Source organism: Ovis aries, chromosome 23 (genome assembly GCF_016772045.2).
Source record: "Ovis aries strain OAR_USU_Benz2616 breed Rambouillet chromosome 23, ARS-UI_Ramb_v3.0, whole genome shotgun sequence".
NCBI classification, from domain to species: Eukaryota; Metazoa; Chordata; class Mammalia; order Artiodactyla; family Bovidae; genus Ovis; species Ovis aries.
The window spans coordinates 20,879,279-20,895,913 of NC_056076.1; the positions used below are offsets into that span (position 1 = coordinate 20,879,279).

The following is a 16,635-nucleotide window of genomic DNA, read 5'->3' on the forward strand; positions in this document are numbered from 1 at the left end:
GGCAACACGGAGTCAATCTCAGAAGCAGTGGTTCTGAGACCAGTCAGATGCTGTGGGCATAGATTCCCCACATCAGAGGGTCTGGGTGGCCCTTGCTAAGGCTACTGCAGAAGGAATTCAGAACCTGGATGGGGACAAGCTGGCCGAGCCAGCTAAGGTCCTTCCCAATTTCAAGATACTCTGACTTTTCTTTCAACGTCCTGAGTGCCTTCCAGATGCTCAGTACCCACTGAGGGTCCCTGGGGTGCAGGAGGTCAAGAAGCTGTACCCCAGCCTTTAAGAAGACAGTCACCCTGCTTTGGAGACAGGACTCAGAACACCTCCACACAACACAGCTGAGAGCGTTACCTGTGTCAGGGGCCCTCAGAGTCAGGCTACTGAGGATAGAGAACAACGCCCCAGAGCCAGGCCCTTACACTGGGGAGGAGAGGCAGTCGGACAGGCTCAGAGCTGATGTAGCCGGCCTTCTGGGCTACACCCAAAGAGTGGCGTGACAGCCTTCAGGTTCCTGCTTATACAAATAAGCCCACTTATTTTAGGGTTTGGAGGAAGCACACGGAGGGGAGGGTCTACATTCGGCCTTTGGGCTACACATTACCTACTTTTATATACAGTCAACCCTTGAATAACATGGGTTTGAATTGTGCGGGTCCACTCATAGGAAGTTTTTTTCTTTTTCAAAAGTAAATACTATGATACTATATGATCCATGGCTAGCTGAATCCGTGGGTGCAGAACCACAGGCACAGGACTGAGGATATGGAAGAACCACAGATATGGAGAGCTGACTTTAATTTCTACACCATTTTTCAACTCCTAGGAGGATCTGGGTCTCTAACCTCTGCATAATTCAAGGATCAACTATAATTACATTCTAGGAAAAACTGGCACTCTATTTTAGCGCTGTCCATCATAATAAATTATGTTTTATGTTGCTTTAAATATGCAGCTAAATCACAGTATATAACAGAAATCTGAGAAACCCTTTCGCACAAGGATAGGAACATGCAGTCAGCGGTGAACCGTGCTTCTCATCAGTGTGAGCCTTACTCTCCACGGCAGCTGCTCCTCTCTGTTCCTACACAGCACAAAGCAGAGGCTGTGAGACTTCCAAAGACCAGGGAGGTGCCACGGACAACCTGGGACTCCGCTGTCACCTCCACGTCAGGAAGGTGGGCCTGAGGAGGACGATGGTGTCCATAGGGCTTGGCTGGCTTTGTTGTTGCTGTTGTTTAATTTTCTAGGTCAACAACCCACAAGGAAGGTGAGGAGTCAGCCTGGCTCAGTGGTAAAGAAACTGCCTGTGAATCCAGGAGACAAAGGTTCAATCCCTAATCCGGGAAGATCTCACATGCCTGGGGGCAACTTAGCCCATGTGCCACATTACTGAGCCTGCGCTCTAGAGCCGGGAGCCACAACTAACGAAGCCTGAGCACCCCAGAGCCCATGCTCTGCGACAAACGAAGCCGCCACAGCAAGAAGCGGGTGCACCACATCTAGAGAGTAGCCCCAGCTCTCGCAACTAAAGAAAAGCCCCCACGGCATCAGAGACCCAGCACAGCCTGAAATGAACAAATAAAAAAGCAAACTGGAACTCCCTTCATGCTTTATGGTACTTAGACAAGACCAAGAACTTATGCACAGTACATCATGAGAAACGCTGGACTGGAAGAAACACAAGCTGGAATCAAGATGGATGCTGGTTATTAAAACTGAATTAGAAATTGGAGGGTAACTTGATCTGCAAAGCTTTGCCACACTGTTTACAAGCTAACCAGAACTAAGAATATGCTGAATATTTTAACAAGAACAACAACAAAATTCAAGTGACTTAAGATATTTATCAAACTTCTCTTAAATGCTTTACTTCAAAGACATATACTCAAGCTCAGAATTCCTAAGCAAAAAGCTCAGAATGGGCCCCAAAGCCTTTGTAACTGGTTATCAGATATTTTGGGGTCCAAATCTCTCCCCTTTTGTGCTGTCATCATAAGAAAAAGGTTGATGTTATGAGAAATAAAGTATAGGCCAAAATACACTCCCTGAGTCCAAACTTCTGAGCCAAGGCTTTCAGGTGTCTGTGGGGGAGGGATGTAGACCCCAAAGTTGGCATACCTGCCAAGACAGGAAGCCACTCGCATCAAACCCATGTGCTATGGCTTCAGGGCCTAATGGCCAACCCATGTATGATCCAATGCAATTTGCAGAGAGGGAACAAACTTGGTGATTAATGGAGTAGCCAATTGTGGGGCTGGGAACCCCTCAAGTTTTTACTACTCTGTGGCAGGAAATCTTGCAGAATGTCAAATACAGACTATTCAAAAATAAAGACCCTGATACTGGGAAGGATGGAAGGCAAAAGGACAAGGCAGCAGCAGAGATCGAGATGGTTGGATGGCATCACCAATTCAATGGACATGAGTTTGAGCAAGTTCGGGGAGATAGTGGAGGACAGAGGAGCCTGGCATGCTACAGTCCATGGGGTTGCAAAGAGGTGGACACAATGTAGCAACTGAACAACAAAAACAAAAATTCAAAAAGAACTCAAATAAATGTCAAAGTAGTAAATAATGCTGTAAAAGAACATGTTCTTCTACTGAGATAAAGTACTGGGGCTTACCAGGAGGTTTCCGTAAAGAATGATGTCTACAAGTGAACAAGACCAAAAAATATCCACTTTGCTAAATTTCCTCTGGGATACATTCCTCAGTGTAATGATGAAGAGTTAGCTGATAACAGGTAACAGAAATTCACTGTTGTTATCTAAGCACTTCGGGCAATATCAATAACCTCAGATATGCAGATGACACCACCCTTATGGCAGAAAGTGAAGAGGAACTAAAAGCCTCTTGATAAAAGTAAAAGAGGAGAGTGAAAAACTTGGCTTAAAGCTCAACATTCACAAAACGAAGATCTTGGCATGTGGTGGCATCACTTCATGGGAAATAGATGGGGAAACAGTGGAAACAGTGTCAGAATTTATTTTGGGGGGCTCCAAAATCGCTGCAGGTGGTGACTGCAGCCATGAAATTAAAAGGCGCTTACTCCTTGGAAGGAAAGCTATGACCAACCTAGATAGCATATTCAAAAGCAGAGACATTACTTTGCCAACAAAAGTCCATCTAGTCAAGGCTATGATTTTTCCCGTGGTCATGTATGGATGTGAGAGTTGAACAGTGAAGAAAGCTGAGCGCTGAGGAATTGATGCTTTTGAAGTGTGGTGTTGGAGAAGACTCTTGTGAGTCCTTTGGACTGCAAGGAGATCCAACCAGTCCATCCTAAAGGAGATCAGTCCTGGGTGTTCATTGAAGGGACTGATGCTAAAGCTGAAACTCCAATGCTTTGGCCACCTCATGCGAAGAACTGACTCATTTGAAAAGACCCTGATGCTGGGAGGGATTGAGGGCAGGAGGAGAAGAGAATGACAGAGGATGAGACGGTTGGATGGTATCACTGACTCAATGGACATGGGTTTGGGTGGACTCCAGGAGTTGGTGATGGACAGGGAGGCCTGGCGTGCTGTGGTTCATGAAGTCACAAAATCAAGAAACACCTGGGGTAACAGGCAAATTTGGCCTTGGAATGCGGAATGAAGCAGGGCAAAGACTAATACAGTTTTGCCAAGAAAATGCACTAGTCATAGCAAACACCCTCTTCTAACAACACAAGAGAAGACTCTACACATGGACATCACCAGATGGTCAACACCGAAATCAGATTGATTATATTCTTTGCAGCCAAAGATAGAGAAGCTCTATACAGTCAACAAAAACAAGACCAGGAGCTGACTGTGGCTCAAATCATGAACTCCTTATTACCAAATTCAGACTCAAACTGAAGAAGTAGGGAAAACCGCTAGACCATTCAGGTATGACCTAAATCAAATCCCTTATGATTATACAGTGGAAGTGAGAAATAGATTTAAGGGTCTAGATCTGATAGACAGAGTGCCTGATGAACTATGGAATGAGGTTCATGACACTGTACAGGAGACAGGGATCAAGATCATCCCCATGGAAAAGAAATGCAAAAAGCAAAATGGCTGTCTGGGGAGGCCCTACAAATAGCTGTGAAAAGAAGAGAAGCAAAAGCAAAGGAGAAAAGGAAAGATATAAGCATCTGAATGCAGAGTTCCAAAGAATAGCAAGGAGAGATAAAAAAGCCTTCAGAGATCAATGCAAAGAAATAGAGGAAAACAACAGAATGGGAAAGACTAGAGATCTCTTCAAGAAAATTAGAGATACCAAGGGAACATTTCATGCAAAGATGGGCTCGATAAAGGACAGAAATGGTATGGACCTAACAGAAGCAGAAGATATTAAGAAGAGGTGGCAAGAATACATGGTGAACTGTACAAAAAAGATCTTCACGACTCAGATAATCATGATGATGTGATCACTAATCTAGAGCCAGACATCCTGAAATGTGAAGTCAAGTGGGCCTTAGAAAGCATCACTACGAACAAAGCTAGTGGGGGTGATGGAATTCCAGTTGAGCTGTTTCAAATCCTGAAAGATGATGCTGTGACAGTGCTGCCCTCAATATGCCAGCAAATTTGGAAAACTCAGCAGTGGCCACAGGACTGGAAAAGGTCAGTTTTCATTCCAGTCCCAAAGAGAGGCAATGCCAAAGAATGCTCAAACTACCGCACAATTGCAATCATCTCACATGCTAGTAAAGTAATGCTCAAAATTCTCCAAGCCAGGCTTCAGCAATACGTGGACCGTGCACTTTCTGATGTTCAAGCTGGTTTTAGAAAAGGCAGAGGAACCAGAGATCAAATTGCCAACATCCACTGGATCATGGAAAAAGCAACAGAGTTCCAGAAAAACATCTATTTCTGCTTTATTGACTATGCCAAAGCCTTTGACTGTGCGGATCACAATAAACTGTGGAAAATTCTGAAAGAGATGGGAATATCAGACCACCTAACCTGCCTCTTGAGATATCTGTATGCAGGTCAGGAAGCAACAGTTAGAACTGGACATGGAACTGGTTCCAAATAGGAAAAGGTGTATGTCAAGGCTGTATATTGTTACCCTGCTTATTTAACTTATATGCAGAGTACATCATGAGAAACGCTGGACTGGAAGAAACACAAGCTGGAATCAAGACTGTCAGGAGAAATATCAATAACCTCAGATATGCAGATGACATCACCCTTATGGCAGAAAGTGAAGAGGAGCTAAAAAAAACTGTTGATGAAAGTGAAAGAGGAGAGCGAAAAAGTTGGCTTAAAGCTCAACATTCAGAAAACGAAAATCATGGCATCCGGTCCTATCACTTCATGGGAAATAGATGGGAAACAGTGGAAACAGTGTCAGACTTTAATTTTTTGGGCTCCAAAATCACTGCAGATGGTGACTGCAGCCATGAAATTAAAAGACGCTTACTCCTTGGAAGAAAAGTTATGACCAACCTAGATAGCATATTCAAAAGCCAGAGACGTTACTTTGCCGACTAAGGTCCGTCTAGTCAAGGCTATGGTTTTTCCTGTGGTCATGTATGGATGTGAGATTTGGACTGTGAAGAAGGCTGAGCACCAAGGAATTGATGCTTTTGAACTGTGGTGTTGGAGAAGACTCTTGAGAGTCCCTTGGACTGCAAGGAGATCCAACCAGTCCATTCTGAAGGAGATCAGCCCTGGGATTTCTTTGGAGGGACTGATGCTAAAGCTGAAACTCCAGTACTTTGGCCACCTCATGAGAAGAGCTGACTCATTGGAAAAGACTCTGATGCTGGGAGGGATTGAGGGCAGGAGGAGAAGGGGACGACCAAGGATGAGATGGCTGGATGGCATCACGGACTCGATGGACGTGAGTCTGAGTGAACTCCGGGAGATGGTGATGAACAGGGAGGCCTGGCGTGCTGCAATTCATGGGGTCGCAGAGTCGGACATGACTGAGCGACTGAACTGACCTGAACTGAAAGCACTACCCAAACCGTGTATTAAAATACCGCCAAAGGGAACACCGCCATAGTAGCTGCGAAATGAAGAGGGGAAATCAACCAGAGTGGGTGCTTATCCCCAGCTTCAGATACAAAACCTCCAGAAGACTCTGTGACTGGTCACACAGCTAATTTCTAGAGGAAGTCAAAGAAAACCAAGGTTAATCTGATTTCTACCATACTATAGGGTACCCCAGCTTTCCCTCTGGTGCAAAAACATAAGCCACAGGCAAATGGGACACATATTCTTCTGTGCTGCTGCTGCTAAGTCACTTCAGTCGTCTCCGACTCTGTGCGACCCCATAGATGGCAGCCCACCAGGCTCCTCTGTCCCTGGGATTCTCCAGGCAAGAACACTGGAGTGGGTTGCCATTTCCTTCTCCAATGCATGAAAGTGAAAAGTGAAAGTGAAGTCACTCAGTCGTGTCCAACTGTTCGCGACCCTATGCACTATAGCCACCAGGCTCCTCCGTCCATGGGACCTTCCAGGCAAGAGTACCAGAGTGGGTATTCTTCTCTGAGTAACCAGTTCAGTTCAGTTCAGTCACTCAGTCATGTCAGACTCTTTGCAACCCCATGAATCGCAGCACACCAGGCCTCCCTGTCCATCACCAACTCCCGGAGTTCACTCAAACTTACGTCCATCAAGTCAGTGATGCCATCCAGCCATTTCATCCTCTGTTGTCCCCTCTTCTCCTGCCCCCAATCCCTCCCAGCATCAGGTCTTTTCCAGTGAGTCAACTCTTTGCATGAGGTGGCCAAAGTATTGGAGTTTCAGCTTTAGCATCTGTCCTTCCAATGAACACCCAGGACTGGTCTCCTTTAGGATGGACTGGTTGGATCTCCTTGCAGTCCAAGGGACTCTCAGGAGTCTTCTCCAACACCACAGTTCAAAAGCATCAATTCTTCGGTGCTCAGCCTTCTTCACAGTCCAACTCTCACATCCATACATGACCACAGGAAAAACCATAGCGTTGACTAGACGGACCTTTGTTGGCAAAGTAATATTTCTGCTTTTGAATATGCTATCTAGGTTGGTCATAACTTTTCTTCCAAAGAGTAAGCGTCTTTTAATTTCATGGCTGCAAATACCATCTGCAGTGATTTTGGAGCCCCCCCCCCACCCAAAATGAAGTCTGACACTGTTCCCACTGGTTCTCCATCTATCTGCCATGAAGTGATGGGACCAGATGCCAAGATCTTAGTTTTCTGAATGTTGAGCTTTAAGCCAAGTTTTTCACTCTCCTCTTTCACTTTCATCAAGAGGCTTTTAGTTCCTCTTCACTTTCTGCCATAAGGGTGGTGTCATCTGTATATCTGAGGTTATTGATCAAAGCTAAATAACTTTCTTATGTAAATAACCAGCCCTGGAAACATGACAATGGACAACTGCCAAGCTCAGGAATGGCGAAAGTGCTGTTAGCCAGAGTGTGGCTGTCAGCTGGCATCTCCTTAGAGTGGACGGAGAAGGGCTGGCAGATGAGTACTGGCAGGTGGGATGGGGGTCAGCAATGCTGGCAAAGGATGGCCTGAGCTGGTAGGGCTGCTCCCAGGGGGCTCCTGGAAGCTTATGCTTTTTTCAGTCGTCCTGTCCACCCAGTTCTCCTAGAACATCTCTGTCCGAGGAACAGCACATCGGCTGTAGTGAAGCTTTTACATCATCCCAGATGTTCTTCCATATTAGAGCCACCCATTTCCCAGAAGCGAGAACACAGCTGCAAATGCTTGGCCACATGCCCCAAAAGGGAAGAGAGGTCAGAGTCCCACCTCATTCCTGTTTCTTCCCATTTACATTCATAAGGGATCTTGACTATGTAAATTTGTAAGCTGCAGTTCTGGTTTATCAATAAGCCTTTGGAGAGTTGTGGTCCCTGCCACAAATCAGCTCCCTGAAGCTAATCATCTTAGAGCAGAATGGAAAAAAAAAAAATGCTGTTCCAGCCCTGTGGCTGGGGACCAATTCTAGATCTTGGGGTCCCCTCAGCCCACTGGCTCCTCTAAGGTCTGACGCCAACCTCTGGTTTCAATGACTAGTAAATTCTTCCCAAACAATGACTAGTAAAATTTCCTTTTTTTTTTTTTTTTTCTTTTTCTTCCGCTTAGATTATGGGGCTATCCAAGAGATCAAATCAGTGAGAATTAGTTTTCTGTCTGTTACTCGGTGCTCAGTCATTCAGTCGTGTCCGACTCTTTCTGACTGCATAGACTGTAGACTGCCAGGCTCTCCAGTCCATGAGATTCTCCAGGCAAGAACACTGCAGTGGGTTGCTATTTCCTCCTCTAGGGATTTCTGGGTATGGAGCCAAATAACCAGTAGAAGAGCAATACCCATAAAGGGGAGAGTGGCTCTTTGTACCCACAATATCTCTGACACAAATATTACTTGAGTGAGTGAGCAAAAGTCACTCAGTCATGTCTGACTCTTTGAGACCCTACGGACTACACAGTCATGGAATTCTCCAGGCCAGAATACTGGAGGGGGTAGCCTTTCCCTCCTCCAGGGGATGTTCCTAACCCAGGGATCAAATCCAGGTCTCCCACATTGCAGGTGGATTCTTCACCAGCTGAGCCACAAGGGAAGTCCAGGAATACTGGAATGGGTAGCCTGTCCCTTCTCCAGCAGATCTTCCTGACCCAGGAATCAAGCCAGCGTCTCCTGCATTGCAGTGGATTCTTTACCAACTGAGCTATCAGGGAAGCCCCAAATTGAACCTATATTACAACATGGAATTTGGGTCCTTCCCTGGTGGTCAAGAGGTTAAGAATCTGCCTGCCAATGTAGGGGACACTGGTTTGACCCCTGGTCTGGGAAGATTCCACATGCCATAAGGCAACTGAGCCCAGGTGCCACACTCTAGGGTGGGCCTGCACTCTAGGGTCAAGAACAGCAGCAAACAACCCACAGGAGGAAGGGAGCAGCCATACACGACCTGGACAGGCAGGAAACCACATCCCGAGTCTTCTCTGTGACACAAAAGCCATAAGCAGCAGGGAAGGGTAGCAACTCTTGTTGCCCCAAAGCACGGGTAGTGTAGCAGAAGGGAAAAGAATAAGACTCTGTGTTGCTGGGCAGGGGCAAGAACACATCCTTCAGGAGAGAGCCTTTAGAGTCCTCCTACCACTGAGACAGTCCCACCCCAAGACCCAGTTTATTGGTGTAGTATGAAATCTTGATATTAAAAAATAACCGTTTAAAATGTTTACTGATTGTTTTCATGGTTGTAAGAGTAATATATTCTCTTTATATCAAATTTTAGAAATAAAAAAATAAAGTAAGAATCACCTGAAGTGCTATTACAAAGGATTTTAAACTTTGTACATTTCCTACTAATTTTCCTACAGTATTTTCCTGTATTATTGCAGTATTTCAAAAACCTAGCATTTAATGACTGTGTAATTAATATCAGGCATAAGACCTTGCTGAAGACCAACGTGGGAAACAAAGGCAATAGAGAAAGTTCAGTTCTGGAAGCACCAGGCCACAGCAGTTTCCACTTGGGGAGGGGTAGGAGCATGGAGCTTGACCTCCCTCTGAGACTCAGACGTGTAGAAAATGTTTAAAGCTCACAGTGAAAAACCAACATTGAGAAAAACTCTTTAGCAAGCCAGTTCTCATCTCAAGCACAATTACTTAAAAGAACTTGGAAATGGGTGGTAAAGGAAGATACTACAGCAACAGCAAAACCCGAGCCCTGCTCCCCTAGAGAGAAAACGGAAAACCTCTCTACTCTAATAGCTTAGTATTAGAGATATGCCCATTGATAGGCATAAATACTACCTACCTTAGCCTATACTGTCCCATACATACCAAGCTTTCAACCAAAAATCACAAGATGTATAAAAAAGCTCCAATTCCCCACCCTTGCTGACAAGAAACAAAGCCATCAATAGATTTGGCTCAATATTGGAACTATAAAATTCACAATGATTAATATGTTAAAGACTAATGGAAAAGGTATACACCGTGCATGAACAGATGATAAATTTCAGCAAAAGGAAACTATAAGAATCAAATGGAAATGCTGGAAGTAAAAAGCATTTAAAGCCTAAAGCTTTCCTTTCCAGAGTGAATATGATCTTGAAGTTGGAACTCTAGCCTGAAGTTAATGGGGAAAAAAAATCAAAGCTCCACATTTAGATGTTAAACAATCACAGAGATGCAGAATGGAAGAAACTGGCAAACGTGGATAAGTGAAAAACAAAACAAAACCTAGGAGGTTTAGTGAATTATTAGTTTGATTGGAGCTAGCACCGAGGGCTGCCGCTGAACACAGAGGTGGGACTTATAGAAGGGGGGCACTCTATTCTGGGATCTTACCAAAGTAAAATCCTTTGTCCTGGATGGACAGAGAAACTGCTACCCCGCACAATGAGGAACTACAAACTACATCCCCAAGGACTGTCTATGGAAACCATCGAATTTAACTTGGACAGGATGGCATAATCAGTTCAGTTCAGTCACTCAGTTGTGTCCAACTCTTTGCAACCCCATGGACTGCAGCATGCCAGGCCTCCTTGTCCCTCACCAACTCCCAGAGTTTACTCAAACTCATGTCCATCGAGTTGGTGATGCCATCCAACCATCTCACCCTCTGTCATCCCCTTCTCCTCCTGCCTTCAATCTTTCCCAGCACTAGGGTCTTTTCCAGTGAGTCAAGATGCCATAATATCTGTCTTTAGATGCTTTAAGAGTATTTCCATGGGGAAGTGAGTGTGAGTTATTCCAGAAAGCAGTACAAGGCATTTGGTTAATGACAGAGAGGTGGAGGTGGGTCCCCACAAGTAAGGCTTTCCCACAGTTCCAGTGTCCAGAAAAGGCAGTTTGAAGGAAATGGTACTTGCTCTGCTGAAGTATCGGGAGTGTGGCTGGTGAATGTCAGGAACATCTTGAACAAGATTTTGCCATCTCTTCAAGGCTAGAATTCTATTTGATATTACGTTACTCAAAAAGTGCTTCAATAAATCTCTAGATAATTATGCTGAGTAGGAAAAAAGCTAACTCCAAAAGTTTACATGTGGTGGCAACTACCTTCCATATAACCTTGTTGAAATCACCAAAGTACAGAAATGAAGAACAGGTTAACGGTTGTCAGAGATTTAGGTTGGGGTGGGAACAGGAGGCAAGTGATATTCAGGCTCCTGTTGGTGATGGATACGTTCTGTCTCTTGACTGTACCAAACCCTCAACTGCCTGATTTGCAATGCTGTAGTACAGTACTGCAGGATGTTATCTTTGGAGAAAGCTGGGTAAAGATTACACAGGATCTCTAGGTATTATTTCTAACAATTATATGCGAACATACAATTATCTCAAAACAATTAACCCAAAAAATTAAGAATGAAAAAGCACTTCAGATCTCACCCACCTGTGGGTCATCTGCGCGGATCACACTGGCAGGGACATGCCAATGACCAGGACCAAACGGCTCAGGAAACCTCCTCCACTTCACAGCCAGCCAGCACTTCCTGGCACCATGGATACACCTGTTTAGCTCTCCTGAGGGACACTGCCTTCATCTTACCCCGAATGTCAAAGCTTTCCAGCTACTGCAGCCCAACTGCCAAATTTTCTCCTCCTGCTGGGGGAATTCCCTGTCAATGGTTAAGAATTCACCTGCAAAGCAGGAGACTCAGGTTTGATCCCTGGGTCAGGAAGCTCCCCTGGAGGAGAAAATGGCAATCCACTCTAGTATTCCTACCAGGAAAATCTCATAGACAGAGAAGCCTGGCAGGCTACAGTCCATGGGGTCACAAAGAGTCAGACATGACTGAGCGACTAAGCACCACCACCCCTACTTCCGCTGGAGGCAATGCCATAGTCATAGCTGCCCAGGTTCAAAACTATGGCCCTCGCTTTGATTCTTCATGCTGTTTTTCTACACGCAGAAACCCAGTCCTAGGAAGCTGTTCTACAAAATGTCTCCAGAGTCTCATCAGTTTCTGCTGCAATTCTTAGCCAGGTCTCACTACCTCAGGGCTTTGATAGCATGCTAGGTCCCTAGCTCCCTATCCCTGCCAATTTCTTCTCCCACCACCTCCATCCTACACACCCAATGTTACTTCTCATCATCTTACTGTCCCAACAAGAAACTCTGAGCAGCGTTCCGTGTGTGTGTGTGTGTGTGTGTGTGTGTGTGTGTGTGTGTATTTGTTGTGGGAGTGGGGAGCATGGCTGTCTAAGGTGTATAAGCACATGTGTGTGTGTGTGACAAGGGCCTTGTGGCCAGAGCTCCCTTTGACTCAGGTTTAGCAGCTGTGCCACGTGGGAGTCAGGATGCAAGGCCATCCTCACACAGCGCAAAGTCTGGAGATCTATGACCAGCAATTTGGGGCACAGCTGGAAGAATGAGCTACAATAGGGCTGACGGAAAAATGCAGCAACAACAACATAGAAAGGGCAGGTTTCATGACAATATCAGGAGGTCATGAAACCTACAAGGAGGTTATGGGCTACTGGGGCCACCCTCGTGGCCAGAAGGCGATCCATACAGATAAAGAAAAACAGACTCTCTGTATAATAATAAAGAAAGATTATATTGTACAAGCCGAATCACCTTACCCCAGTTAATGAGACTTTCAGATATATGAAGAGGGAAAAAAATCCATATTTATGAAAAGTCATAAGGTTAGCATCTGCTTCTTACCTCTGACTGGGAAGTTTAAAGATGGATTTTTGTAAACAGAATGAAACATATTATTGAAAACACTTTTTCTTTCTTTTAAAACGTAATTATTTGGCTGCAAATGGATCATTTCCTCCTCTGGTTACGAGACTCGAATACCTGCAAATATTGCGTAATGGCCCGCTGGCAGATGCATCTTGTTGCCTTTCATGGAAGGAAAATGAAGAGTTCTGAGAACAGAATGGCAAGGCTTCTCTAACCCAGGATTCCATCATCAACTCTGTGCCTGTTTAGGGCATAAACAACAGGACCTCAAGGTTTCTGTTCTTCAGGTTCTGAGAAATCTTAGTCAAAAGAAAAACCTAGGACCCCTGGCTTTCCTTATTTCTTAATTTAATTTGAATCAGGAAAACCTCTGTGGCCATATCGTCCAAGCTGTATGTTAAAGGAGAGGCTGAGGCTTCCTTCTCAAAACTTAAGGGTTTCATGTTGGTTCACCTGTTCTTGGCAGAGATCTCATTCTCCAGGCATGGGGATGAGGGCAGTGTTGAGGCCACCATACTGGTTTTGTAAAGAAGTGATCTCATTAGAACTGCACTTGGTGGCTGCTGCCCCTGCTGACTTTCAGCCAGTAGTCTGAAACCGAGCACTCCTTGCAGGGTCAGCTGAAACCTTCCTGTGGCATCACAGAGTGGACACAGGCTCCAAGCAGCACCCACTGTCCCCTTTCCAACAACACCAACAGCCCCAAGGCTTAGGCTGAGCCTTGGCTCTATGTTCTTCTCCACATAGTGCCTGGTCTGGTGTTGAACACAGGAGCTAGAGACCACTGTAGGGAAAATTAAAGATGGAAGAAGGACCCACTGATCTATCAGTGCTGATGCCCCAAGTGCTTGGGCGGGGAAGGCAAATGCCCTGCCTGAGAGGGATGCCCAGGGTCCCGAACACCATGTGTGCTGCACAGCGAAAGGAGAGGGGAAACATAAGTCCTACATCTCATTCCTGTGGCTCTGAATTTCATGATTTCCCTATGTTATTTAGAAGTCAATAAAGATGTCCCACATACTCCTTTCCCAGTGTTTATTTTCCTCGCAGAATGATGCCTAAGAAAAATCGACAGGATGCTGCTGCAACACTGCAGGCTGTGAGCCTTCCTCCCATCTACTGAGCAGACGGAGCCACTTCCATTAGGAGCCATTTCCTTTTTCCCCTCTCTTTTTCTTCCTGGTCCTGGTCCCTCCTCTCATCCTTCTCTCCCTCTCTCTTCTTCTCATCCTTTTTCCACCATGATGTGCCTCTCTCATCCTTTTTTCCCCTTCCACTCCCCCCACCAGGATCTTACCCTTCCTCTACTCCTTCCTGGTGATGAGCTAAAAGGTGGTCAATTTTCCTGTAACAAGTGTTGCTGCTAGGTTTTATTCCTGTTTCTAAATAGGGTTGGTTGTCGGCATTTTATTATGACCATAATAAAGTGAGCTTTCATTGAAAAATCTCCCATTTCCCTAGCTTTTGGGGTCCTCGAGACCATGCAGAGAGCCCAGGGGAGGGAGCAGCTTCCAAATGAGCATGAAGGTTAAGGAGACTCGGCAGAAGAGAGGAAAAATCAGAAAACACTGAAGCAGGATATGAGATACATATCTTTCCTCAGCCTGCGAAATCAACCCAGTAGGCCCGCCATGCCACTCAGCTTGTAAGGTCACCTAAAGCTCTTTGTAAATAAAGGCACATCCATTTTCCAAAGAAATCAGAGCCAAGTGTTTAAAGAGAAGAGGAGGAGGAAGAAGAAAAAAGAAAAGGAGAAGAAAAGATTTTCAGTCTTCTAAGAAAAAACATAACTGCTTCTATTACAAAATGGGAGAGGAGATTTATTAACAATAATACTGGGGAAATGAAAATTGAGCAGAAGATGTGAGGGTCAACCAAGGACCTGGGGCCCAGTGGGTATCACACACCAAGGACTGTGACTCTGCCGAGAGCCCAGGGCTGGTGCCCACCAGCCTCGGCGGGCTTGCCACAGTGAGGGTGGCTGTGAACATAGGGATGGGGAAGCCTGGGACGACCCCAGGTTCTGCAGGGACTCCCAGGAAGCTGTGCTGACTCTGCAACAGGTCTAAGTCAGGTTGAAATCCCCCACCCAGGCCCCCGACGTCTTCCCCGCTTGACCTTGCTGCCTACTCTCATCACCATGATGACCCCCATGGTGCCTCACGCCACAAGCTGACCACAGTCCAGCTGGATTCACTGGCTCAAGACAGGATCCCTTCTAACTTCCTCCAAGTCTGTTCTCCAGCCAGGTCCTTCACGGACCCACCCAAGAATCTAGAGAGGGTGACGCTAGAGGCTCGCTCAGCTTCCAGCACCTCTCGAGTGTCATGGCGGATGCTCCTCCTCAGGGCCATGGCCCCAGGAAGTGGGGACTCACAGCTAAGGCACTGCTGGACAGACGCAGGCCAAGATCTGTGGGGGAAACTAGAGAGATCCTCATAACCAAGCACGAGTTCCTCAACTACAAAATGGGGATGTTATTTGCCTTACCGCAGCCTCGTGTGCATTTAAGGCAATAATGCCTGAGAAGCACTTACTATGGCGCCTGGGTGAATTGTGAGTAAACGTTGGTCACTTTTATAATTGATGGCAGAGCTGAAAGGCAGTCTCACATTCTTTCATCTATACATACAGGAATATGCATATACATATATACAACATACACATACTTAAGTAACTGACCATATTAAACATGAAATACAGCAGGTAAGATGAATGGCAACCCACTCCAGTCTTCGTGCCTGGAAAATTCCATGAACAGAGGAGCCTGGCGGGCTACAGTCTATGAAGTCAAAAAGAGTCGGACACGACTCAGCACGCACTCACTGGCTTTACCACTGGCAAGATTAATGCTCTACCCATTGCCTAATGTTTTAATTAAATGTTAAAAACCAAAGGTGCCAAAAGTATTTGATTAAAAATTAAGAGAAAGGGCTTCCCTGCTACTTCAGTGGTTAAGACCCTTCCACTGCCAGGTTCCACTCCTGGTTGGGGAACTAAGACCCCATATGCTTCACGGGCAGCCAAAAACCTAAAAAAAAAAAGCTTAAAAGAAAATAACTGAAATGCATTAAAAATTAATAAGTTCTTTGCAATTGGGGCATTTTTTTAAATCTATAAAATCATAGTCCTTGTTTGTGTTCTGACAGGGCTGGAACGGAGCTAAATAGGACTTCTTTCTTTAAAACCATCCCAGAGAGCATAACAAAAAGAGAGGTGTATGACATACAAGCCAAATAAAACGTTCAACAGTAATCTCTTACCTTTGACCCAATGAGAGTGTACAGCCACTGAATGGTTTCATTGTGGTTTATTACTCCATTCATCCCATCCACGTACAACATAATCTGGCCCAAAGCTAAAGAGAAGAGAGAAAGAAGCAAGTAAATGACATCTCCAATGATGACAATGTCAAGCGAGATTCTCACACTTTAAGCACATTGTATGTTGACGATCAAATCGGAAGATTTGATCTTCCGATTTGATTCCTTAGGTCTGAAATTAGCGAAATCTCACTGCAGAAAGTGTGGACCACTACAGAACAAACAAAGGCTATTCCTGGCATCCGGAAGATGCAATTAAGGCACCAAATCCAGTGACTGTTGCTTCTCTGTGCCTTGATGTATAAATGCATGTTTTCAGTTTCTATATCTGTGTGAAGTCCCAGACAGGACACAGATATGGATGAGATGGTGTCTGGGTCGTGGCCTCTGGTTACGGAAAGAGGTTCTCAGAGCAACCTGTTCAGTGCCCCAGCCTATGGTCAGGCTTGTCCCGGATGCTATGGAACCATCCTAAGTTTATCTGAATCCTTAGACAGGAGATAAATATGTATTTAAGTATTATTTGTAATCCCTTCTAAGAATTTGGGGGTTTTAAAATGTCAGATATCATGAAAACATTTGTCAATACCAAATAAATTCTTAGTTAAGGAAAATACAGTCACCACATATTGTCATTATCCATAAAAAATATTATTACACTTTTTAAACAAATACTAACTCAATTTTTTCAGTTT

General features: G+C 45.1%; 1 protein-coding gene across 9 annotated transcripts in view; it reads right to left on the reverse strand.

Moving 5' to 3' along the window:
• FHOD3 (formin homology 2 domain containing 3) overlaps positions 1–16,635 on the reverse strand; it is a 528,593-nt gene that overhangs the window by 193,927 nt on the left and 318,031 nt on the right. For all 9 annotated transcript variants that reach the window (XM_042239380.2, XM_027960707.3, XM_042239379.2 and 6 more), the window contains exon 6: positions 15,881–15,975. In XM_042239380.2, coding sequence (XP_042095314.1) covers positions 15,881–15,975 — 95 coding nt within the window. The remainder of the gene's footprint in view (positions 1–15,880; positions 15,976–16,635) is intronic.